The following is a 25,505-nucleotide window of genomic DNA, read 5'->3' as shown; positions in this document are numbered from 1 at the left end:
TTACCGACGAGCTGTTGAAGTTGCACAGCAAAGCTCTCTTTTTTTTTTTAATAAAGCCGTTCCAAAATGAGATACGATCTCCTCCGAACCATCCCTGACGGCTTTGTCCATACATGCTAACACGCTGGACAGCTCCCCCAGACTGAGAGATTCTGGGCTTCTCGCTTGCAGATCCAGAACTCCCAAACACCAGTCAAGGAAGTTGAACACTTCCAGCGTCCTGAGCAGACCCTTCAAATGATGGTCAGTCTCCGTAAAGGTCCAGGTTACTTTAGCAGAGGGTATAAGAGACCTCCTCTGCGCATCCACTAGGCTGGAGAAATCTCCTTGAGCCGAAGAAGGGATACGAACTCCTACTTCATCTTTGGTTCTATACCAAATGCCCCCTTTTCCGCTAAGTCTTAGCTGGAAGGGCAAGGCGAAGGTCGTCTTGCCTTGACTCTTTCCCTTCGGTATCATCCAATCTTGGAGTTTCTTAAAGGCACGTTCGTGGAGAGAAGAATTTTCATCTACTAAACTCCGGGGTTTTCCAGTTTTAGATGAAGAAAACTGCGAAGGAGGAGACTTGGGAGCTGCGGGCTGAAACTTGTCTTCGAAAGAAGCACGCAAGAGCCGCACTAGGACTTTATAGTCCGAGATTGAAGAGGCCGCAGAAGGTTCCTCTTCAACCGAGTCAGCCGAACTACTCAGCTCTCCTTCTTCTCTAAACGGAAGAGGAGACCGTCTGTCCGGAGAGGGCGTCCTAATGTCGGGTCTTGGCTTGATCAAAGGACCCCTATCCTTGCTAGAGGCAGCCTTATTTCGGCTGTCTTCTCTATGACGCTTACTACTTGATGAAGGTAGAGCGTCCTGACGAGGACGAGCGTCCTTATCGCCATCCGCTGCCGTCTCACTTGCCAGAGAAGCGTCCTTACTTTTCTCAAATGAAAGGGAAGACCTTTTCGCTGGAATACGTGCCTGTGCGCGTAAACTAGCGTCTGGGGTTACGACTTCTTGGTCGGAATCCCCAAAAACGTCTTGAAAAGAGCCTTGAACGTCCTGGCGAGCTTCCTGCCAAGCGTCCTGCCGAGCGTCCTGGCGAGTGTCCTGCCGAGCGTCCTGGCGAGCGTCCTGACGAACGTCCTGACGAACGTCCTGCCTAGCGTCCTGCCAAGCGTCCTGACGAGCGTCCTGACAAGCGTCCTGACGAGCGTCCTGACGAGCGTCCATGACGATGCGTCCTGCCAAGCGTCCCGCCTAGCGTCCTGCCTAGCGTTTCCTGGAACGAGCGTCCTGTCGAACGTCGTGCAGAGCGTCCTCCTCCAAAGCGTCTTGACGTAACGTCCTTCTAGAGGGACGAAAACGAGATCGGCGAATCGCCGAAGGAGAAGCGATCGGCGAACGAGACGAAGTTAGGAGAGGGAGAAGGAGACTGCTTCGTCCTCTTTGACAGGCAGTCTAAGGTCCTTCCTCCGCTTAGGCTCGACTGCTGCTGGGCGAGTCCATCTGAGCCATAAGCGAGGATAGCTGGTCCTGAGGGGACAAAAGAATATTCTTCGTCGGGGAAGAACGAACAGAGGAAGCAGGACTGATCCTGCAAAGAGAAGACGAGGGGCGAGGGGACGCCTCCTTCCTTCTCACAGCACAGCTACTGCTTCTCAGGTATACGCGCTCCTGTGCAACGCAACCCAGCGTCCTCATCGGAGGAGATCTTACCCCTTTTCTGAGGCGGAAAAGCGTCATACGCATCCTCCGACGAAAGTGGTGAAAGAGGACGTGAAGCGTCCTCCGCACGAAACGTCCTTTTCAGAGGACGAAGAGTCTCTCCGAGCGCTCCACCCCTTGCGCGGGGAGACGCTTCGGAGGACGAAAAACACTCTTTCAGGACGCGCGCTCGTGCGCGCTCCTTGGCAGCCTGGGACTTTGCTACAAGGCCTGCCGAAGGGGGACGCCAGATCGGTGGGAAGCACCCCCGATAACCCCTCTTGCGGCTTTCGACATACCTACTCCCTGAGTCTTGGGAGTCTGATAGAGGTCTAGGCCTAGAGGCATTATGGGGCCGATCTGACGCCCCCTCCACAACACTAGGGGCACGATCACACACTTGCACCGAGCCAGTTTCTAAGGCTTTCACTTTGGTCTCCAGAGTGCGAAGAGACTCCAAAATCAGAGAGAGAGCATTCGCTTCTCCTGACACAGAATCAGAGCCCGAAGGCAACACAGGTTTAGGGGTTGCAAATTTTAAAGGTGTTAATGTAGGAGAGATGTTAGCCTTACCTTTGGTCGAACCACTCCTGGAGGAAGACCTCCTGATCCTATCGCGCTCCAATTTAAGGCGATAGGACTCATATACCTCTCCAATCATCATCGCCCAATTTCTCACATTCATTGCACCGATTATCAATCAAACAATTATGCCCCCTACAACTCATACATACTGTGTGGGGGTCTACCGATGCTTTCGGTAGCCTCACCTTACAATCAGCCCTCACACACACTCTGAAACAAACCTCACAGCAACTTGATCCAGACATATTCTTATATAGAAAAGTTAATCCAAAATCAAAAAAACGGTCCACTATCGCGCATGCCAATTCAACAATCCAATTCAATACCAAAAACCATCAGATACTTTAAAAGCGAGTCAAATTCCAAAAAATCCTGAGCAGAGGTCTGTAAACAGTTGTTTAACCGACCGGCGGCGACAGAAAAAAATATGAATAGAAAAATGGGAATGGTTCCTGATATCCGCCTCCCAGCGGCGGGAATGGGTACTACCACCTGGCCGCCCACTGCGTGTGCCGCGAGTTTTGAAATTTCTGTCGGACGTCAGAAAATACAGCTATATATATATCTGTCAGGTAAGTGGCATGAACAAAAAATGATATTGTTATGATACAATAAAGTTTCATACATACTTACCTGGCAGATATATACATAGCTAAGACTCCGTCGTCCCCGACAGAAATTCAAATTTCGCGGCACACGCTGCAGGTAGGTCAGGTGCTCTACCGTCCTGACCTGGGTGGCAGGATTAGGAACCATTCCTGTTTTCTATCATACTTTTTTCTCTTCCACCTGTCTCCTTGCGGGGAGGCTGGGTGGGCCCTAATCATATATATCTGCCAGGTAAGTATGTATGAAACTTTATTGTATCATAACAATATCATTTTCATACAATCAACTTACTGTCAGATTATATACATAGCTGATTGGCACCCTTCGGTGGGAGGGTAAGAGACAGCTACTATATGGAATAGACAGGTAAACAACATATGTTGTAGGTATAAATAAAACCTTGGTTCCTACCTGATAGGTGGTAGACTTCGTGGGTGTTTGCCCAGTAGTCTGCATCACCTCAAGAAACTTTAGCGAGATATGTGATCTATGGCCAAGAGTTCTTGTGGGTCTGCTGAAGGGGTCTTATCCCTACTCGGCAGCGCCTGAAAGGACTTTGTCAATGGGTGCTGATCCACTTATATGACAATACACCTTATGAAGGAGCGCAACACCGATCCCGATCACCTGATCCTAACACGAGGGTTCGCGCTCAAATTGGAAAGAGTTATCCCCACACTCCTTTCAAAAACCCCAATAATTTCACTAAGTTAAAAAACTTTAACTCAAAGTTAGGATCAGTGTCGGCTCCTTATCCCAGTAACGTATCCGCAGAAACGTATAAACCAAAAGAGAAGGATCTCGTAGGTTAACTTGACATCCTTTGTGTAATGAGAAGTCAACACAGAGTTGCCTCTACCGTACAACACAGCTAATAGTCTTATATGACATATTGTTATGTAAAGAACAAGAATTTGCAAAAGCGCGCACTTCCTGCGCTTTTAATTCTCAGCTGTTTGAAGGAATCAAGTCACTAATGAAGTGCTTAGGAGATCTCCATGTTTTCAAAGAAGACCAGGGCTTTCTTGAAATGGATCTCACCCGACTGAAGCCTGAAGCCTGGCAGGAACCTCGCGCCTGGCTGGTGCTTCGCTCTTGGTTGGCGCCTAGCGCTTGTCTGGTACCTTTCGCTTGACTGGCGCCTCGCATCTGGATGACGCTTCGCGTCTTAGCTGGAGATTCGCGCCTAGAGCCTGGGCTTGCGCCTGGCTGGCTGGCTCGCGCTGCTGGCTGCTGCTGGCCTGCTGGCGCTTTGTGCTTGCCTGGCGCCTCGCGCCTGCCTGGAGCTTCGCGCCTGGCTGGAGTCTAGCTCCTGGTTGGAGTGGCGCCTTGGCGCCTGCCTGGAGCTTCGCGGTGGCTGGGCACCTCGCGCCTGGCTGGCGTCTCGCGCCAGGTTGGCGCTTTGCCCTGCCTGGCGCAAGCGCCTGCTGGCGTCTCGCGCCAGGTTGGCGCTTTGTGCCTGCCTGGTGCCTTGCGCCTGCCTGGAGCTTCTCGCCTGGCTGCCGTCTCGCGCCTACGGTTGGAGTGGCGCCTTGCGCCTCCTGGAGCTTCCGCCGCTGGCTGGTACCTCGCGCCTGCCTGGCCGGCCCGCCCGCCTGGCGCCTCGCTCCTGCCTGGCGCCTCGCGCCTGGGTTGGCTCCTCCCCACTTGCCGGAGCTTCGAGCTTGGTAGTCTCTCGAGGATGTCTGGCAATGTCCCACATCGGACACTCTTATCTGTCCTATATGTTCGCATCTAGCACATCTGTGTCAGGTTGTAGGCCGGTCTTTCTCCTCATCAGACAATGACAGTGTTCTTGGGGCTGTCTGCAGGTTTCTTCTTCCTTACTGACTGTGGTCAGAAGGTCTTGAGTCGCCTTCTCAGTTAATGAACGAGAAGTGTCCTTCACTACTGAGAGGGAACAAAAAGTCAGACAAAGGCGAGTACAGAAGCGCTGCCCTCTGAGCGTGGGAGACCGCTTTGGTTAAAAAGACACTATATACTGTCCTCTTTTTAAGAAGACCTGCTCCAAACAAAGAGGAGATCTCAACCGAGCCATCCTGAACCGCTTTGTCTATACAAGACAAAATACACAGAAGGACTTCTGGTTCGAGTCCTTCAGAATCATGGGCTTTCTTGGACATCACCCCAAAGGGACCCAATCTAAGAAGTTGAAAACTTCCAATACCTGAAAGAGTCCCTTGAGGAGATGGTCCAGTGAAATGCCCCAAGTTATACGGGCAGAGTTCAAACCTTGTCTACGTGAAGCGTCAACTAAGGTCGAAAAGTCCGCTTCTGACGTAGACGGAAGAGAAATACCCATATTCTCTCCCGTCTGATATCAAATGCCTCTTTTACCAGCTAGTCTCGCTGGAGGCATGCAGAAGACCGTTCTAACTAACTCCTTCTTCAACTTCATCCAAGAGTCTAAAGACTGAAGAGCCCTCTTCATCGAAATGGCGGGCTTCATTCTAAGAAGAAAAAACGAAGATTCTTCGTCTTTGCACTCGAGAAAAGAAGCGCGCGGGGAAGAGGAGAGGCAGGAGTCAAGTCGTCTCCATACTCCTCTAGAAGCAAGGCTGTCAAAACATTATAGTTCGACAGTCCTTCTCTTCCTTGATACTCCTCCTCCGAGTTTACTTCTAACTCGGGGTCTAGATGAGTCTCCGCTGCTAATTCAGTACGTCTTTCCTCTGGAGGAGACAAAATCCTCAATAGGAGAGGGGCTAAGGGAATGATATTCCTTCCTCTTCCCCGCTTTAATAGTCCTGGAAGGCGCCAACAGCCCAGGCTTCTCTCCATAAATGGATGACGCCCTTCACGCTGTGGATGACGCTTCTAGTCAGCCAAGCGTCCTGGCTGACGCCTCCCGTTTGTGTGGCTGCTGACGTCTGGATGACGCCTCGCGCCTGGAAGACGCTTCGCTCTCAAAAGGCGTCCTAACTGGCGCCAAAAAATTTGGTTGGAGCCTCGCGTCTAAAAGCAGCTTTAAATGACTATTCATGTCTCGACGACGTCTCACGTCTCTCTGGCGTTACGTGTCTTCCGCAAGATTCTCCCGATCTCGCTCTCGAAAAACGAAGCCTCTGCGATATGTTGGAAGCTCACGTCTGCATGACGCCTCTCGCTTCGCAGGGGAGAGAGGACGAGACTTCTTGATTGGAAGCGCAACGTCCTTCCTACGAGGCGCTAACACTCCCACCAAAGAGGCCAGTTGCTCTTGTACTGGCAAGATAATCTTCCTTGAAGCTTTTCCCACGTCATCTTCAATCGGGGGAGAAGTAGGAAAGGAAAGCAGTATAGGAGCCTGTTCTTCTTCTCACAACTCTTTCCAATAAATGTTAAACATGTTAACAGTATTATCGTCGATCGAGAAGGATCTCTTTGTTAACGCGAATAGGAGCGAAAAAAGAGATTCTCGATGCTCTATGCGATATGAGAGCGTCGTGGAACTGGCCTAAGTGATTAAATGGGTAACGAAATCAGGAACGAATCTTGCCGTTACCGAGCTTGGTGTCCGAGAGTCTACTGGACTCCTAGGTTAATAACTCGCTAAAACGAGAAAATCTTGGATGGTGCTCTTGGCTCACTGCGCCAGGCTGGCGCTTCTAGCGCAAATTTTGCGCCAGGCTGGCGCTTCTGGAGCATTGCGCTAGGTTGGTACTTCTGGCGCGTTGCGCCAGACTGGCGCTTTCTTCTAATTCTTTTTATGTTATGTGCCAGAACACCTGTGCCTTTATGGTACCCGACATCCTTTCACATGTTAATTCCGTTCTTAGTAGGAAAAAACTTTATACACGTAGTATAGTCCATTCAGGGAAACAAGTTCTGCCCCAAAGAGAATGTTTCCCATCCGACTCATCCATCTTCTTCTGAGCAGGTACTCTAATAAGCTATGCTTTCGTAAGCCTGAGAGCATTACATAATATAATGTTCTGCTGCGATAGGAATCCTTTAATAATGTTACCTACGGTAAACCGCATTGAAAGGTTGTACTATCTCTCTTATTGAAAGCTTCTTAGCAAAAGGCATACAATATTTATTTATGTTAGCTTAACTATCCCCTCAATCCGAGGTTAAGGAACGCGATTGTAGGGGAGAGATAACGGAAAAGTTATTCCATCCCGCAAGAGAGAGAGATTCGCCCGACCGCTCATGACTGACACCTACATGGTACTGACAGTAACTGGCATAGGCGTACTGCGTTGGTCTCAGGCTCTCAGCGAAAGCAGTCCCCGCTACTCTTCCAGAGTTGCCAGCTACTCCAATTAATAAAGGAATTTAATAAAATTATTATCGAACTTCAGGAAGTTCTTATTAAAGCATATTTAAGCAAACAAGACTTCGATAAATCTAGAAGCTAAGTAGGTGTAGTCTTAACAATCCCTTTAAGCGTAGTCCTTCCTAGGAGAGACGTAGAAGGATACTTGTAATTGAGTTGCACAGAAAAGAAGTAACTACGGTATGTGTTATGAATTGACCGTATCGTATTCTCATACAGCAGAAACTCTACTACCTTCTACTATCTTCGTTCTTTTTGTTAATAGAACGATAGAAAGAGTACACACATATATATATATATATATATATATATTATATATATATATATATATATATATATATATATATATATATATATATATATATATATATACACATATATATCCTTAAGGAACGAAGTTAATCAAGGAACTCTTTAAATCTTCGTGATTTCTTCATAAATCGCGGAAGAGACAGAATTCCTGTTCATCACTAGGGTTTACGGAAGGAAGTAGATATTTTCTATCCGCCATCATACCCAAACATCGATGAGATCTTATTAAGAAAAACTCCCAAAGCTCTTGCCTCCTCAAAACGAGGGAAGAGCATGGATGAAGGAGAGAGTCCGCATTGAGAGGAACTGCCTAACAAAGGATCCTTCTGAATAATGGAAAAGGGGCTTCTCTTAGTATCAGAATCCTTCTGACAAAAGCAACGGCCGCCTGTGCGACATCTTGCACCTTTGCCAGGGGAAAGTTGTTCAAGTTAAAAATTCAAAGAGGAGTCTCGCGACTGACCTCTCTCTCTAATGAAGATTTTTGAAATCTTCTGACGCCTGGCGTCTGGATCCTTGCGCCTAGCGCCTAGCGTCGGATAGTTCCGCGCGCCTGGAATGTTCCGCACGCTAGAAAAGGAGACTCGCTCTGGAACGTTCCGCTTGCGTGGAAGGTCCCGTGCGCCCTAATAGATCCGAGCGCCTCTAGTCTTGTTATACGAGCCTCTTGCCAGAAAACGTTCAATGGAAGCATCCTTCTTATTGCCATTCTACTATAAGGCTCCTTAGTTAAGCCGTCTGTTTTCTCTTTGAAGGCGCCTTGCGCCAAGAAAAAGTTCTGGAACGCAGCTCGCACTCAGTTGCTGGAACGCGGCTCGCGTTTATCTGTATGAACGAGGCTCGCGCTAGTCTGTTGGAACGCGGCTCGCGCTAGTCTGTTGGAACGCGGCTCGCTGCTGGCTGTTGGAACGTGGCTCGCGCTAGCTTGCTGGCTGGCTCTCAGCCTCTCGCTCAGTGAGTCAGTGTTCTCTTATTCAGAGAACGAGCCAGATCGTTTTCCGAACTTCTAACATGTACATTCTTCGTCTTTTCGGATGTAAGATGAAGAAACGGAAAGAACAGACGCACTTTTTTAAAGGCTGCCTTTGCAATGGCTATCCCTGGCAGTCTGGGACGTTTTACAGATCCTGCCGATGGGAACGCACCGATCGGTGGGGATTCTCCATAACCTCCGTAAGGCTTTCGACTTTCCTTCTCCTCTTGGCTTGTGAGTTTGGAAGAGGTCTAGCCTGAGAGCGAGACAGAGCCGATCGAACGCGACCCTCTACTAATTAGGACGCCTTTCTTTCCAATGGCGAACTTGGCAGTCTGGGACGTTCTACAGATCCTGCCGAGGGACGCTGATCTTGGTGGGGATTCCTCCATAACCTCCGTAAGGCTTTCGACTTTCCTTCTCCTCTGGGTATGTGAGCTTGGAAGAGGTCTAGGCCTGGGAGCGAAACAGAGCAGAACAGAACGCACCCTCCACTGCACTAACAGTAAAAACACTTCTTACCTTTCAATAGCTCGTATTTTGAGCTACATTCCTTTGTCTTCAAATTGCAATATGAATTTGAAGATTCTGTGAAGTAAGAAGGAGATGAGGATACCACACTACTAGTAATGTTAATGCTCTAACTGCTCGTTAGTACGAGAGCTATATAAACTTTTAAAGGAAGCGTAACTATTCTTTCCTTACATCGTCAAGAAGGAAGTTAGCTCAATCAATTCTAACATTTACTACACGTTATTATGAATAAATATTAAAATTTTCCTTCTTGCAAACTGTGTGATTGTCTACCGAAAAGTTCGGTAGTTACACGTAAACAATTCTTCGAAATTTTCGAAGCCAAAGTTATCAAAACAAATTAATATGCGTATGCCGAACCAAAGATCCAGTACTTCCCTGCAAAAGATAGCCCAGAAGATCGATGGCGATGAAATCCAAAAATCAAGTCAGGAGGAACTGCAAACGTTGTTTACATTCCAAGCGACAGAAAAAATATGATAGAAAACAGGAATGGTTCTTAATCCTGCCACCCAGGGCAGGACGGTAGATCACCTGACCTACCTGCAGCGTGCCGCGAAATTTGAATTTCTGTCGGGGACGACGGAGTCTTAGCTATGTATATATCTGACAGGTAAGTTGATTGTATGAAAAAAAATTTTAATACTCCCCTAAAAGATATCACAAGAGTTCCTTACTGAACAACAGTGACTGGCCGCCAGTGCAGCACCGAGCCCTCTTTGTCAGCAGAAATCTAGAACATATCTAGTAGAAGGTATGTACAAATTTAAGGATTGGTGTTTGCTCCCGTACCCAGTATTGTATCCGCCGATACAAAAGGTCCCAGAGAAAAACATTTCTCGTAAGTCACGCGAACGTCTTTAAGATAGTGAGATGCAAAAACTGAATTGCACCTCCAATATGTCGTGTCAATGATTTTCTTTAACGACATATTCTTCTGAAAAGACAGAGACGTCGCCACTGCTCTAACTTCATGGGCTTTTACTCTTAAAAGCGGAAAAGAGTCGTCAGGACAGAACTTGTGAGCATCCGTAATGACGCTCCTAATGAAGAAAGCTAATGCGTTCTTAGACATGATTCTTGTGGGGTCCTTAATCGAACACCAAAGACTTTGTCTAGAGCCTCCCATTTGTTTCTTTCTTTGTAAGAAGAACTTCAAGGCTTTTACCGGGCAAAGAGACCTCTCTGTTTCTCTCCCTACTAGACTCGATAAGCCTTTGATCTCGAATCTCTTGGGCCAGGGATTCGATGGATTTTCATTCTTCGCTAGAAAAAGAGTTCTAAACGAGCAAAAGGCCGAGTCTTTGTTAAAGCCGACTTCATCTTCTATGGGCATGAAGTTGCGCCAACTCTTTTGGCTGCTCGCCAAAAGATAGGAAAAACAAGCATTTTTCTTGTTATATCCCTGAACGAAGCTACGTGGGGAGGCTCAAATCTGTCAGACGAAAGGAACTTGAGAACTACGTCCAGGTTCCAGCTGGGAGGAGTTAGTTCCTTCGATTTTGTCGTTTCAAACGATCTAATCAAGTCGTGCAGATCTTTATTCTCAGCAATGTCTAGGCCTCTGTTTCTAAATACTGCCGAAAGCATGCTCCTGTATCCTTTGATCGTCGATACAGACAAATGAGAGACCTCTCTCAAGAACAAAAGGAAATCAGCGATTTCGGTTATAGAGGTACTGGAGGAGGACAACTCTTAGACTTACACCACCTTCTGAATACCTCCCACTTCGACTGATAGACTCGTCTAGTGGAAGCTCTTCGGGCTCTAGCGATAGCGCTTGCAGCTTCGCGAGAAAACCCCCTCGCTCTGACAAGTCTTTCGATAGTCGAAAGGCAGTCAGAGCGAAAGCGTGGAGGTTTTGATGAAAACCTCTCGAAGTGTGGCTGTCTGAGAAGATCCATCCTTTTTGGAAGGGATCTTGGGAAGTCTACTGTCCACTCCAGCACCTCTGCAAACCAATCTTGTGCTGGCCAAAACGGGGCTATCAGGGTCATCCTTGTCCCGTTGGACGCTACGAACTTTCTCAACACTTGTCCCAGGATTTTGAAAGGGGGGAAAGCGTACACGTCCCACATTTGAGACCAGTCCAGCAGGAAGGTGTCGACCACGAGAGCTCTTGGTCTTCCACCACTGAACAAAAGACTTCCAGCCTTTTGGAAAGGAATGTGGCGAACAGATCTACGTGGAGGAGTGCCCCAAAGATCCCAAAGGACTCCTGACACCCAACCTGAACTGAATGAAGGAGTCCATTCTGTGTGAAGGACCTGGCTTCTCCTGCTCAGTCTGTCCGCCCTGACGTTTCTCGTCCCCTGAACAAATCTTGTCAGGAGGGAGATGTTTCTTTGTGAGGCCCAAATTAGCAGATCTCTTGCTATCTCGTAAAGCGACACTGAGTGCGTTCCTCCTTGCTTCCGAATGTAGGACAGGGCTGTAGTGTTGTCCACATTCACTTGGACCACACTGTTCGTCACAAAGGGTTCGAAGAACTTTAGCGCCAAAGTGAACAGCTAGAAGTTATTTGCAATTTATGTGCCAGGACACCTGTGCTGCCTTCCAGGTGCCTGACACTTCTCTCGGTCTAGTGTTGCTCCCCAACCCTTCTCCGATGCGTCGGAATACAACACTCGGCTTGGGTTCGGAACTTCCAGAGAAATTCCCTTGTTCTCTTTTAGAGGGGACAACCACCATTGCAGTGTGGTTTTCATCTCCATTGGAAGGAGAAAAACTGCCGGAGAGAAGTCCCGTCTTCCAGTTCCAAGATCTCTTAGAAAAACTGAAGAGGGCGAAGATGTAGTCTTCCTAGAGGAAAGAACTGTTCGAGCGAGGAAAGGGTGCCTAGCAGGCTTAACCATTCCCTCACCGAAGTCCGTTCTTTCCCTAAGAAGAGAGAGACTTTTTCCAAGCCTCTCACGATTCTCTCTTGCGGAAGGAAATACTCGAAAACCCCGAGAATCCATCTGAATCCCCAGATAGACCAAGTTCTGTCTGGGAATCAGCTGTGACTTCTCGAGGTTCACGAGTAGTCCCAACGCCTTTATCAGGTCTAGGGTCAAAGAAAGGTCCTCCAAACACTGTCTCTCTGTTTCTGGCCCTGATGAGCCAATCGTCCTAATATAGAGAGATGTTGACGCCTTTGAGGTGAAGAAACCTCGCCACATTCCTCATTAGGTTTGTGAAGACCTGAGGAGCTGTTGACAGGCCGAAACACAAGGCCCTGAACTTGAAAGATCCTTCCCCCCGTCATGAAACGGAGGTACTTCTTACGACAAGAAGGGTGAATCGGGACATGAAAATAGGCGTCCTGGAGATCCAGCGACACCATCCAATCTCCTTGACGTAAAGCCGCCAGGACTGAGGCCGAAGTCTCCATAGAGAACTTCTCCTTTAGAACGAACTTGTTCAGAGCGCTGACATCTTAGAACTGTCTCCAGCCCCCCGAGGCTTTCGCAACCAGGAAAAGCCGATTGTAAAACCCCGGAGAGTTTTGCTCTAGAACCAATTCTATAGCTCTTTTGTCCCACATTTGATTCACCATCAGACGAAGAGTATCCCTCAGTACAGGTCCCTGTATCTGGCTGACAGTTCCCGCGAATGGTCGTTAGTGGAGGACTGTCTTGGAAGGGGATAAGATATCCCTTCCTGATTATGGACATGGAAGAAGAGGCGTCCGAGTTTATGAGTGACCAGGCGTCTGCAAATTCGAGAAGCCTGGCCCCCACTGGTGTTTGGAGGCTGTCTGTCTCACTTCCCTTTCTTAAAGGGACGGGAAGGAGCCTTACCTCTCCTCTCAAGACCTCTTCTCTTAGAGGTAGCTCTGGAGAGAGGGCCTCCTTGAAAGGGCTGAACCGTAGAAGTCGGTCCTTTCTTGTCAACTGAAACAAGTGGTCTCTTCTTCCTTGCAGTTTGCAGGAGAAGATCCTGAGTCGCCTTCTCAGTCAGTGATCGAGAAATGTCCTTCACTAACGAGAAGGAAACAGGAAGTCAGACATGGGAGCGAAAACCAGGGCTGCTCTCTGTGAGAGGAAACCGCCTTGGTTAGGAAGGAACTAAAAATACTCCTCTTCTTAAGGAGTACTGCTCCGAAAAGAGAGGAGATTTCTCCTGATCCGTCTTGTACCGCCTTGTCAATACAAGCAAGAATACTCAGAATGACTTCGGGGTCTAGACCATCCGAGTCATGAGCTTTCTTAGACATCACCCCAAGGGACCAGTCTAGGAAATTAAACACTTCCAAAATATGGAAGAGTCCCTTGAGGAGATGATCCGTCTCCGAAATCGCCCAAGACACGCGAGCTCCATTCAAAGCGTGTCTCCTTGACGAGTCAACCAAGGGTTGAAAAAGTCCGCTTCGGCTGCCGCTGGGAGAGAAAGGCCCATGTTCTCCCCAGTTCGGTACCAGAAACCTCTCTTGCCAGGAAAGTTAATGGCTGGAGGCATACAAGAAGGTGGTTCTGCCCCAGGATCCTTCTTAGACAACATCCATTCGTCTAAGGACTGAAGCGCTCTCTTCATAGAGATCGTAGGTCTCATCTTCAAGACCGACGAAGACTTAGGCACAATCGCACTCGAAAACAGTGATCGAGGCGACGGAGGAGCGGCAGGAGTTAAAGAATCTCCGTATTCCCGTAAAAGAAGGTCAGTCAGAACTTTATAGTTCGAGACTCCTTCTCTACTGTCACCCTCTTCTTCCGAATCTCCTTCTACACCTTGTGGAGAATCGGCCTGAAAAACGAGAGGATCTTCATCCCGTTCTCTCTCTACTGGTGACAAACTCCTACTAGGAGAGGGGCTCATAGAGTGAACAGACTCTCTCTCACGTCTAAAAGAAGTCTCGCGTCTGCTTGACTTCTCGCGCCTGAAAAGCTCCTCGCGCTTGGCTGGCGCCTCCCGCTTGTCTTGCGCCTCGCGCTTGGCTGGCGCTTCACGCTTGGCTGGAGCGTGTAGCCTGGCTGGCATCTCGCGCCTGGCTGACGTCTCGCGCTTGTCTGGCGCCTCACGCAATGTTGACTCCTCGCGCCTGGCTGGCGCCTCGCGCTTGGCTGAATCCTCGCGCCTAACTGGCGCCTCACGCCTGAGCGTATCCTGATCTAGAGCAACTCGCTCGGATAGATCCTGACGTTTGTACGACTCTTCGCGCCTGGAAGACGTCCCATGTCTGGAGGACGCTTCACGTCTGGCTGGTGAAAGAAGGCGAGACTTCTTAATAGGAAGTCTAGCGTCCTTCTTGCGAGGGGGATCCCTCGAAAGAACTCCAACCAAAGAGGCAATCTGCTCTTGAACTGCAAGCAATATCCTCTTGGAAGCCACCCCAGCGTCCTCTTCAATAGAAGAAGCAGGAGAACTCGAAGGAGTGCTATCCTCAAATACTGTTCTAGGAGGCGTCAAAACCAGCTTAGCCTTCTTGATAGAAGAAGGAGCTTCCTCCGAGAAGCGTTCCGGGCTCGAGTCGAACGCGCGCTCTTTCCAATGCCTTTTCAGTGGCCTAGAAAGATCCGAGTCCTTCCACCCTCGTTTAGGTGAAGGAGAACCGGACGACGAGAAACAATCTCGTAGGACGCTTCTATTAGAGCGGTCCTGAGCAGACTGTAACGAAACAGAACCTGCTGAAGGGACGCCTGACCGTTGGGGATTCCCCACAACCTTCCTACTCCTCTGGGTATGTGAGTTTGGAAGAGGTCTAGGCCTGGGAGCATCGCAGGGACGGTCAGACGCCCCCTCCACAACACTGGGAACACTCACTTCACTTAGTAATTCACAATCACTAGCCTTACCTTGCATGGCCGCCATCTTTGTCTTCATTTTACGAAGAGTAGCCTTCAGATTGGCAATTTCAGAAGCCGAATCCGAATGCAAAGCCTGTGAGGATTCAGATACATAGGGAGAATCATATTCATTAATAAAAGGAGAGTTAGACTCAGAAAAAGGCTCAATAGGCCTTGTACTCACCACTCTTTGTGCAGCCCGTCTAATCCTATCCTCTCTAACTTCTTCAAGTAAGAAGTTAGAGTCTTCCATTCATTAGCATCCAACTTTTCACACTCAATACAGGTGTTAGCCAAAGAACAGTCAAACCCCCTACATTTACGACATACAGTGTGAGGATCAACCGAAGCCTTCGGTATCCTCACCTTGCAGCCTACATTCCACACACACTCTCACACTAACACTTGGAATCAGACATTCTATTAGAAAAATCAAAAGCAAGTCCAAATCCAGTCCACAGTAGCGAATGCCAAAACAACGATCCAGTACGTCACCAAGAAATCCAATAAAGATGACATAAAGTCTTGAAAAGCGAATTCCAGTCAGGAGGTAGTAACAACAATGTTGATACCACCGGCGACAGAGAAAATATGATAGAAAACGGGAATGGTTCCTAGTCCTGCGCCCAGGGCAGGCAGGTAGATCACCTGACCTACGGTAGCGAGTGGCGCGAAATTTGAATTTCTGTCGGGGACGACGGAGTCTTAGCTATGTATATATCTGACAGGTAAGTTCATTTGTAATGATACAACAGGAGGAGATCAATAGGATTATCGAGGGATAGAGAACTATCTATTCCTTGACTGTCTATGGAGGAGCGAGACAAGGTCTTCTTCGCTCTCCTTATCCTATCTTTCTCTAATTTACGCACATAGCGGTAATATTCAATCCATTCAGTCTCAGGCAAGCCCACACATTCATCACATCTAATCACCTATCTCACAAACTTTTCCTCTGCATTTACTACAAATAGAATGAGGATCTAAAGAGGATTTAGCAAGTCTAGTCTTGCAACCTTTCACACACATTCTCAAACTTGAAGCAGAATCAGACATGATGAGAAATCAAAAAGAGAGATCAAAAACAAGCAAAGGTCAAACCAACAATATCGAAACGAAATCAAAATCCAATCAAGCGAAAGCCAAGCCAAAGTGTACTCACCAAAATAATACTGCAAAAGACACGGGCTATAACGAGCGAAGTTCCAACGATGTCACCGTAGCGGCGGCAGGGAAGATCTGAGGAATAGTTGGTATGGTGCTACGTACCTGGTAGAGGGCGCACAGGTGGTGCACCTGACTACCCAATCGGCGATTGCCGCGAGTTTTGAAATTCTGCCGTGACGTCAGGGACGTAAGCTATATATAACTACCAGGTGAGTTAGATGTTTGAAATTGCAAGATCAGAAGTTAGTCTTCTGGGCTTTTCTCATTAGGGAGAGAGATGCGAGTCGCCCTTATGGGAAAGCAAAGACCATTATGTCGGACACTATAAGGCAAATACAAGTTATGGGTTTGTCTTGTGTCAAACCCCCTTTCCTGCCTTGTAAGGAAAGGGACATTTGCTTCCATTAACTAATTAAAGAAAATAGGTTACTCTAAGGAGTGTCTTATCTGCATCTGCATTTGGTCCAGCACAAAATAGTCCGCATTACTCTCTATCCGGAGGGAAAGAGTAGGATGAAAGAGATGAAAGGAGAGCCAGTCACTCCACAGTCACGCTCATTCATACCATACAACGAGGCAAGATGTGACTCTGTCAAGTTAGAGGAGCTGGGTAAGCTACACAACTTGTTGAGCACCACTGGTCCCGAAGAAAATGTGTCCAAGGACCTGTGGGCAATATCCCAAAGGTAGTGAGAAGTGAAAGTGGTCTGGCTTGCCCAGACCCCTGCTTTCAAATCCTGTTGAACCGACAGGTTCTTACGGAATGCGAGCGACGGGGCAATGCCCCTGACCTTGTGAGCTCTCGGACGAAGTGCACCAGTGTTGTTGGGAGCAGAAGAGCACACTTTCCTGATCGTCTCATGAAGCCAGAAAGAAAGTATAGTCTTGAACAGCCCTTTCTTGGACCCACCGGTGCTAACGAACAGTCGTCGACACTCAAGGCAGAGACGGCGGGTCCTCTTCAGGCAGCGCCATAGTGCTCTAACGGGACAAAGTAGCATCTCATCTGGATCATCACCAATGAAGTCCCTCAAGGAGGGGATGGAGAAGGACTTCAACCTGGCATCGGGGACCGATAGATTCTGAGCCTTTATCACAAAATCTAGGAAAAAGTCAAGCGTAACCGATCCCCAACCCCTTGAGTGTTTAACGAAAGAAAAGACCATGCAGTTTGCCTACTCTCTTCGCAGATGAGGACTGGAAATGGCTCATATGGGGTACGAGACAAGTTCTGCAGTACAAGTCACATCCCACGCAAGAGGCCTGAGATCCATGGGTGGGCAAGACCTCTCGAAGATCCTCATGAGTAGCGATATCTCAAAGGAAGACGAAATATCGACACCTTTCAGCTTCAGGATTAAGGCCAATGTAGCCCTGTAGCTCTTTACGGCTTAAACAGAGAGGAGGTTCTCTTGGCAAAGATAGATGAAGAAGTCCGCGACCTGCTGAAGAGTGGCCCCAACCGGAAAGATAACCTGTCTACGACACCAACCACAAAAGACGGCCCACTTTCCCACGTATATTGCTGCAGAGGACTATCTGAGGTATCAAGCCATTTCTCTTGCTGCTCGACAAGAAAAGCCTCTCACTTGCAAGATGGTGGATAATCTCCAGCTGTGAAGACACTGGGACTCTACTGCAGTTAGCACAGCGGGTTCTGCCATGGGGGAGTCTCTCACGGTGCACCGCAGAGAAGAGCCAGGAGGTCAGGATACTCAACAGCCTGAGGTCATTTAGGTGCCACCAGAATCATCCGGAGATTCTGCATGATCCGCATCTTGCTGATAACGGTTTGAATCAGGTTGTCCCACAGGTATTGGAATGCGTCCTCTGCAGCTGCCCATGGGTTGAGAACAACGGAGCTAAAGGTCTCTGCCACATCCTGGTGAAGGAACAATTCGGTTCCAATCACCTGATTCTGGCGGCTGAGCTTGTCTGCCACTACATTCCTCTTGCCTGGAATGTATCTGGCTGACAGCTCTACCGAGCCCACTCGTGCACCTGCACTGTCAAATGGTGTAGCTCGAGGGAGGTGAGTGCCCCTTGCTGGTTGACATATGCCACCATTGTAGTGTTGTCGCTCATCAACACCACAGTGTCCCATCACCCGTTACCGAAACTCTTGGAGAGCCAGGAAGGCTGCCTTGAGTTCCAGGATGTTGATGTGAAGGCACTTGTTGTGAAGGTTCCACACTCCTGCAGTCAGCAACTCCTCCAGCTGTGTGCCCCATCCCTCGTTAATGTGTTTGAGAACAGGAGCATGTCCGGAGGGGGAACGGTAAGATCCACTCCTATGATGAGGTTCCTGTCATCTAGCCACCAATCCAAGTCTTCAATCACCTCCTGAGATAGAGGAAAGAGGAATGACTGAGGATCCTGGGACTGGGTACAATACTTCCTCAATCTCCATTGGGGAGAACAAAGGTGAAGGCGCCCATGAGGAAGCTGAAACTCCAACAACTGAAATTCCACAGTGCTTATTTGATTGTAATTATACACATTTCATTCTTAATTCACTTCAAATTTCACTTAAAATAATTGAGTTTGTTTATTACAAAGCCATGGTGGGAATAATTTTTCAGCCTGCTACGTCTGGCAGCCAGAATCCATGAGTCGAGTAGAAACAGTTGAGTGACTTGTTTATGACACAAAATTTGTACTTTTTTGTTAGTACTTTTCATTTATTTAAGTCTATATTACTATTTTGACTTTTTTTTTTTAATTTCTAATAATTGTATGGCTGAAATAGTTTATTTTTATTTCTTGATAATTGTACGGCTGAAACAAATTGAACCTCTAATAGGTGCTAGGAATGGCAAGTCATCATTACCAATTTGGTAGAACTTGATACATATGCCGATGCCTTTGCAAACTGTTTCCATAAATTCTAGATGTCACAGTAATGCAACAGATAAAATTGCTCTAACATTTTTATATATATTACAGATACGCTAAATTCACTTATTTCCACTGTTTTGTGTAAGTCTTATCCTAAGTTAGGAGGGTAAACACAAACTAATTGGCAACAGTGATAAGAAAAAAAATAAGAAAGCATGAACAACGTAGCTAACGTTCACAGCAAACCCGATGAAATTTGTGTCAGGAATCTGGTTACAGTTACAACAATGAATATTTTAAAATGAATGATCATGAATTTGTAATAAATTTATGCAATTCATAACCTTATTCTGGTGTTTAACTAATTATTCAAATGTTATGTTGCACATTATTCTTCTTCTTCTTCCTAAACAATTGCCACGTTTCCCCAGCCGTAAGATCATCGTTTAAGATTGTTGTAAAGAAAGTGTCCCAGCTTCTATGGGTACGAGTGGTGTGAGGATTTAGCATAGGAAATGTTTAGTTTGTTTATACAAGTGACTCAGCAAACATCGAGATGGCGTCAATCTTCTATATGTTAGGTATTTTAAGTGAAAATTTCGAAAGCATCATGGAGGTAAGTTAACTCTGAGCATGGCTAGTTTTTCATTAACTTCTGTTCAATAGGAAATTATGGCCTTAATTTCTTACTTGGGAGAAAACACTTACTTTGAGAGGAAAGTAGAGGTCTCGAGGTGTTGCTTCCATAGAGGTTGGCTTGTGACTGACCTCTAACTAAGCTTACTGGCTTTGCTGAAGTTATTTTTTGGGAAAGTGGCTGCACTGTCATATAGGGTAAACAACCGACTGGCCTGGCCAATTCACTGACTACCGCATAATTGGCCACCCTCCGAAAAAGTACTTTAACACGTCCTGACACCGGAGATGGTCATCAGTCATGAGTTGTTGGGTGGTGATAGCAGGAGCTCAAGACCTCTACTCTCCTTTCAAAGGAAGTATTTTCTCCAAAGTTAGAAATTAAGGCCATATTTTAAGATTTAAACAGTGAAAAGTGTAGCCAATGTAGTGCACACTACTCCCACGACGCTTTCAAAATTTTTACCTACAATTAAAAAAGTTTAGAAGATTGACGCCATCTCGATGTTTGCGGAGTCACTTGTGCCAACAAACTTCCCATTTCCTGTGCTAAATCCACACACCACTTGTACCCACAGACACTGGGGCACTTTCTTCACAACAATAGTAATCTCGACCTCTAACCAGTACTTATCCAAGGGAACTACAGCATTCTTTGCGGCGTTTTGCGCTCTTCAATTGTTTATCAGTGTTGTCAATTGGTATGTGTTTACCCTCAAAACTGGGCATAAGACTTACACAAAACCAGGGAAATAAGTGAAATTAGCATATCTATTTGTAGTATATATACATATTGCAGCAATTTTATCATTACTGCATTACTATGACAACTAAAATTCATGGAAACAGTTTGTAAATGTATCGGCTTATGTGTGAAGCTTCACTAGATTGGCAACGACGAGTAATTTTTTCGTCGCGTCATCTGCTCCTAAGTACATCAGAAATATTTGTAATTTTTCGGGGCTAATTTGGTTGCAAAAAAGGGATAATAGACACGAACCACGAATAGCAACGTGGTTCAAGTGCAATTTTGAGTGAATTAAGACCAAAATGTGTATAATTACAATCAAATCTAAGCACTGTGGAGTTTCAGTTGTGATGGCAGTAAGAATAAAACCACCGATTACAAGGTAAAAATGAATTCAGTTCAAACCATGACCCCGGGAATAAAAAGTTTCATACTTTCACTAATATAGGCAAGAAAATGGGGTTTTATTGTGCTGATTACGACTGCAATCTTGAGTAAGATCAATAAACGTTACATACTATATACGCTAACATTCTTCAAATGAGTGTTGCAAAGGCTGGGAAAGATGGTGGATTGTCTGTGGTTAGAACGGCCAGTCACACGATAGCCGCCATATTGGATTTCAAAACTGCCTTTAAAACATATTTTACAAAGAGCCCACATGCTTATTTTAGTTCGTATGGGGCTTTCGTATATCACATTATGTTGACGAAACTTCTATCTTTTGAATGGTATGCTTAAAGTTGTAATTGTATTCTTGTTTCACCAATTAAATATAGAGTGAATAAAGCCTGGCCACACGAAGACGATGGATCGTCTGTGGTTGTTTACCCTAAGTGGCCAACTGGCTGCACAGAGGTGTTTTACCCTAATAAACACTAATAACCATCAGTGAGCCAAATGATACTACGTAGGGACATCTGACAATAGGTTAGGCTTAAAGCTACTACAAAAAAGGCAGCTAAAGTATGGGTTCAGGATAACAAACCAAACATGAGTAGGTATTACTAGTACTGGGTATAGGCTAAGCCTGCCATATGGAAAGAGAGTCAAGTGATGCCCTAGCCTACCTTAAACCAATTAAATGACGGTACCCCATTATACTGGTGCTAGCTTGATAGGTACCGTCCTTAAAAGAAAAATGTGGCCTAGGATAAGCTAGACAGCTTGACCTACATCAGTATAAGCTAGGTACTAGGCTGCAGCAAGTTAAAAGTAAGCCATCAGAAACAATATGTTCAAGTAGATCACTGGCCAATCCAAAAATAATGATTAAATAAGGTCGAGTCAAGGGACAGCTTTTTCCGAGACCTTCTCTTGAACAGAGACTGGTTGGGGATACTCGTAACCCAGAAGGAAAACAAACCTAACCTGGCAACAATAGCAACACGCCTAAAAAATAAGATAACCCGCCACAGGGCACATAACCGACGCATAAGAGCACATCATGACAACAACAATAAGCAATGGATGAAAGTGAAAATTGGGAGAAGTGAGGCAAGGCGAAAGTGCCAAAGCCATTCGGTGTCAGGCACCACGACCACTACCGCAGGAACATTTTTACATCAATTTCTCCTTTTCAAGCAAGCATTTACCCTACTTCTGCTATCCTGCTGAAAACCATGACTTTATTACTCACCCCCGGCCATCCTTGTCTATGTCTCTATGTACTAATTTCATATTTTAAGTAATAATAACGTCGGATTAGTTGTTGACACATCGGGAAAACCTTAGGAAGTGGTGGCACAAATGTAGCGATTCAAGCGCTTTGCCAATTGCCCTATGTCTCAGCATGGCTTTTCATTATTAGATACTTCCGTAGGTCAAGTTTAAGCAAAAACACTAATGTAAAATACCATATATTGCAACAAATAATATTCTACCCCACATTGGTCTTTGGCAACTTAGATAATGATTACTGAATTGAATACGACAAACTAGCGGCTTTTGCTACACTTAGCACAGATACGCAGTGAAATGTGAGAACACCAACAGCAGCTCGAGGTAAATGTTTAAACCTTTATGTTTACTAAAACCGAGTTAATTATATGAATGTGTTTGAGAAGAAAAATAAGAAGAATGAAAGTGAAATTTGTGCATGGCGAAGAATAAAATTTGACTTTAACTTTTAATACTAAATAATATCGAGTACTGGATATGATTATTATACTATCGATTTATTTCCGAGCATAAACATAAGGGTCATGTCAAGATTAGCGAACCCACTATTTTACATGACAATATTAGACCACTTTGATATATATATATGTATATATATATATATATATATATATATATATATATATATATATATATATATATATATATATATATATATATATATATATATATATATATATATATATATATATATATATATATATATATATATATATAGTATATCAGTGATATGGTATTGTCTTGAAAGAAAAACCGTGGGTTCGCTAATCTTGACATGATCCAAGCATAAAATGCAATAGCCGATTTGTAGTACTACACATATCACAAACACAGATCCTAGTTTTTATCATTACCTTCCCCATAAAGAGGTCATAATTTTATGAGGTTCAGTGTTCTGTCATCTGTCTGTTCGCCTGTCATAAATAGTAAAGATCATACGACAACAAACGTATACTAGTGAAACTTGGTTAAGCATTAACAACGCGACCGAGTCCCTTCCTCTTGGTACATATAAATGGAGATATAACATTTTTTTTTAATAGATACCAAATCTGCAATGACATCTACCCCAGTTTTATCTTCTGGAGGAAGGTATTTAATCAAAGTTCCCACTAAATTTTATCAAAAGCTACTAATCATGTTCTTAGTGTTTTGATTCTCGGCCTAATCTGTCGGAGACTCCCTAAATAGGCCGCACCTCAAAAATCTATGCATCAGCTTATCGTGGAAGAATCACCAATGTTTTTTTTTTTATTGCTTGACCAGACTTCTTGTGGTAATCTAGTGAACAATTTTGGGTATGTCTTAGCTGTCGATCAGGCCTTTACAGTGTTCAACTGTTCAGTGACATCTCCAATACATTGTCTCCGATAAATTGAAACTGGCAATATTATATATAATACTGTATATAAGGTTTAAGTTAATATATTGTGATGAAGAGACCCCTACCGATGCATATATAATTAACGGAAAATTCTCTGAGCCGTTCAATATAATGCTAGGAACAGAATATCCAAAGTTTAATTACAGATAAGCTCCATTTAATAAACCAGTTGAAGGTGGAACTGATCTAATAATTCTAAAATGTATCTGAAATTCGCAAGGGTTTTCATGAACATGGTGGGTGATATGGTTGCGTTAAAAACGGGAACGTCTAAATGGCAGGTTTCACGTGCTAACCTGTTTCTACTGTGGTGCTGATCATGTAACAATGGAATGCAACTCAAGTGGAGTAAAGTGCATAAATTGTACGAGACAGAAAAGGCAAGATACCGAGCATCGGGTGAATGCGAGAAACACCAAGGCTTTGGATGTGGAAAAAACGAAAATAGCAGCAAACACTAATCATGGATATAAATGTTTGTTTTAAAATATGGATTTGTAAATGTACAGTCTGTCGGTAATAAAACGCAACATATTGGGGAGTTGGTTAATGACAAGTCTTTTGATATATTAGTGGTTGTTGAAACGCATTCAAATGATACTGAAATGACTCCTCTTTAGTCTCAGTCTAACTATTCTTTCACATTGCAAGAGATGGTAGGTCGGGGGGTGGAATTGGTCTCGTTCGTGTCAGCAGCTGTTTTCATCTTGAAATCATTAAGACTCAGTTAACTAGTTCTGAATACCCTCGAATAAGCATCAAATACTCAAGTTCAGAGACTCTCATGTATGGTTGTCTGTAGACCTCCATGGTCATGTATAAACGAATGTTTATTGGAATTTGTATACTTCTGGAAATGACAGTTATTATTGCTACAAATCTATGGATGGATGATGCACAAAATTTAATGGGGAATCACATCAATTGGTTAATATTGTTGCATATGTAACAACCCCGATTGGACACATCGAATCATATCTTAAGCGATTTACAAAATAATGTACCGGATATTACTGAGGAAGAGAAGTGCACCATCTTTTAGGATTTAAAATCACAACTTTTAGAATACTGGTATTGAAATAAAATGTGATAAGGAAAATAGGTTTTAGGAAGAGATCGAATTTTTCTCCACATGGTTTTATTAATGAAGTGATCCAGAAAATAAATAATGTAAATGTTCCTTGATCTGTGTAAATTGTCTTATGAACGTTCATAACCGAGTGAATAAAAAGTGAATATTATATGTGCCCGTTGAAGAAGAAGCATATAATTATTAAAAACAGATCGATCACTTTGAAAAGACAAGTGGGCGAAGGTAAAGACTTGAATTGCGTTGGGGGGGGGGGGGGGATACAGAATACTTAAAAACCGTTGCAATTGCCGAACGACAAAAGGAAAACTAAATATTATCATCAGAAAATCCGAAAAGTAGGGATGGATACAAATAACTTTGAGAAACCTTAACTGGAAAATAAAGTAACATTAAGGCTCCCTGGGGGTTTCAGTGATCGTATCTAGCTAATAATGACTTGAGAATGTAATGATATTGTCACTTTTGCTGAAATGCCGAATCAGAAAAAACACCAATACTAAACTTAATGCAAATGAAAGACTTGATCTAATAGTGTAAATGATTATTTTAAAAAAATAAGGGTTGTTAAACAGGCAAAGACAACAAACTATGCAACTGACCCGATGCCAATATCCGAATTTGCTGGGGTAGAAAATTTGTCACGTCTTAATAGTGAAAGTTACAAATTTCAGTATTTCTGACTGCAAGTTTCCTATACCTGAGAAAATGGCTATTGTTAAACCAGCCATGAAAGGTGCACATGATCATAAAAACTGAAGTTCATATAGGCCTGTTAGAATTTTATATTTTATGTCCAAAGTGGTAGAATGTATTCTTGAGCAACTAACTAGTTACTTGGAAAAGCTTAATGTACCATAAATATACTGGACTCATGCAACTCTGTCATAATCTGCCAAAGATGCAACGTAGGAAACTAGGGTAAAAAAAGGGTTATTATATAAACAAAATTAACTTATAACATAAAATAACTGTCTATACTGCCATATAATAATAATTTTAGATATTCCCAATTTACCAAAGAATTTTGGACTCAATGTAGCATTCAAGAACAATAAAACAACGTAACATGTTTCTTTTAAGAATTCACCCGAAAATACTAAGGGGCGCGTATACCAGACTCCATGTAATTCTTGTGATAACTTTCATATTGGGCAAACTGGAGAACGCTAGAAAGAGTAGACCACCATAGAAGACGTGCAAGAAGTTCAAAGGTCAACAGTGGAATTTTTGCACATGC

The 25,505-nt window shown here is 44.8% G+C and overlaps 1 protein-coding gene across 1 annotated transcript in view; it reads right to left on the bottom strand.

The window, feature by feature from the left end:
- LOC135225231 (protein pelota-like) overlaps nt 1-21,892 on the bottom strand; it is a 131,948-nt gene extending 110,056 nt beyond the window's left edge. The window contains exon 1 of the mRNA XM_064264557.1: nt 21,751-21,892. Within this exon, the coding sequence (XP_064120627.1) occupies nt 21,751-21,791 (41 nt within the window). The 5' untranslated portion in view covers nt 21,792-21,892. The remainder of the gene's footprint in view (nt 1-21,750) is intronic.
- Between the last annotated feature and the right edge of the window lie 3,613 nt (nt 21,893-25,505).

Source organism: Macrobrachium nipponense, chromosome 13, assembly GCF_015104395.2.
Source record: "Macrobrachium nipponense isolate FS-2020 chromosome 13, ASM1510439v2, whole genome shotgun sequence".
NCBI lineage: Eukaryota > Metazoa > Arthropoda > Malacostraca > Decapoda > Palaemonidae > Macrobrachium > Macrobrachium nipponense.
Note: the sequence above shows the minus strand (reverse complement) of the source record. Positions and strands in the feature narration are given on the sequence as shown.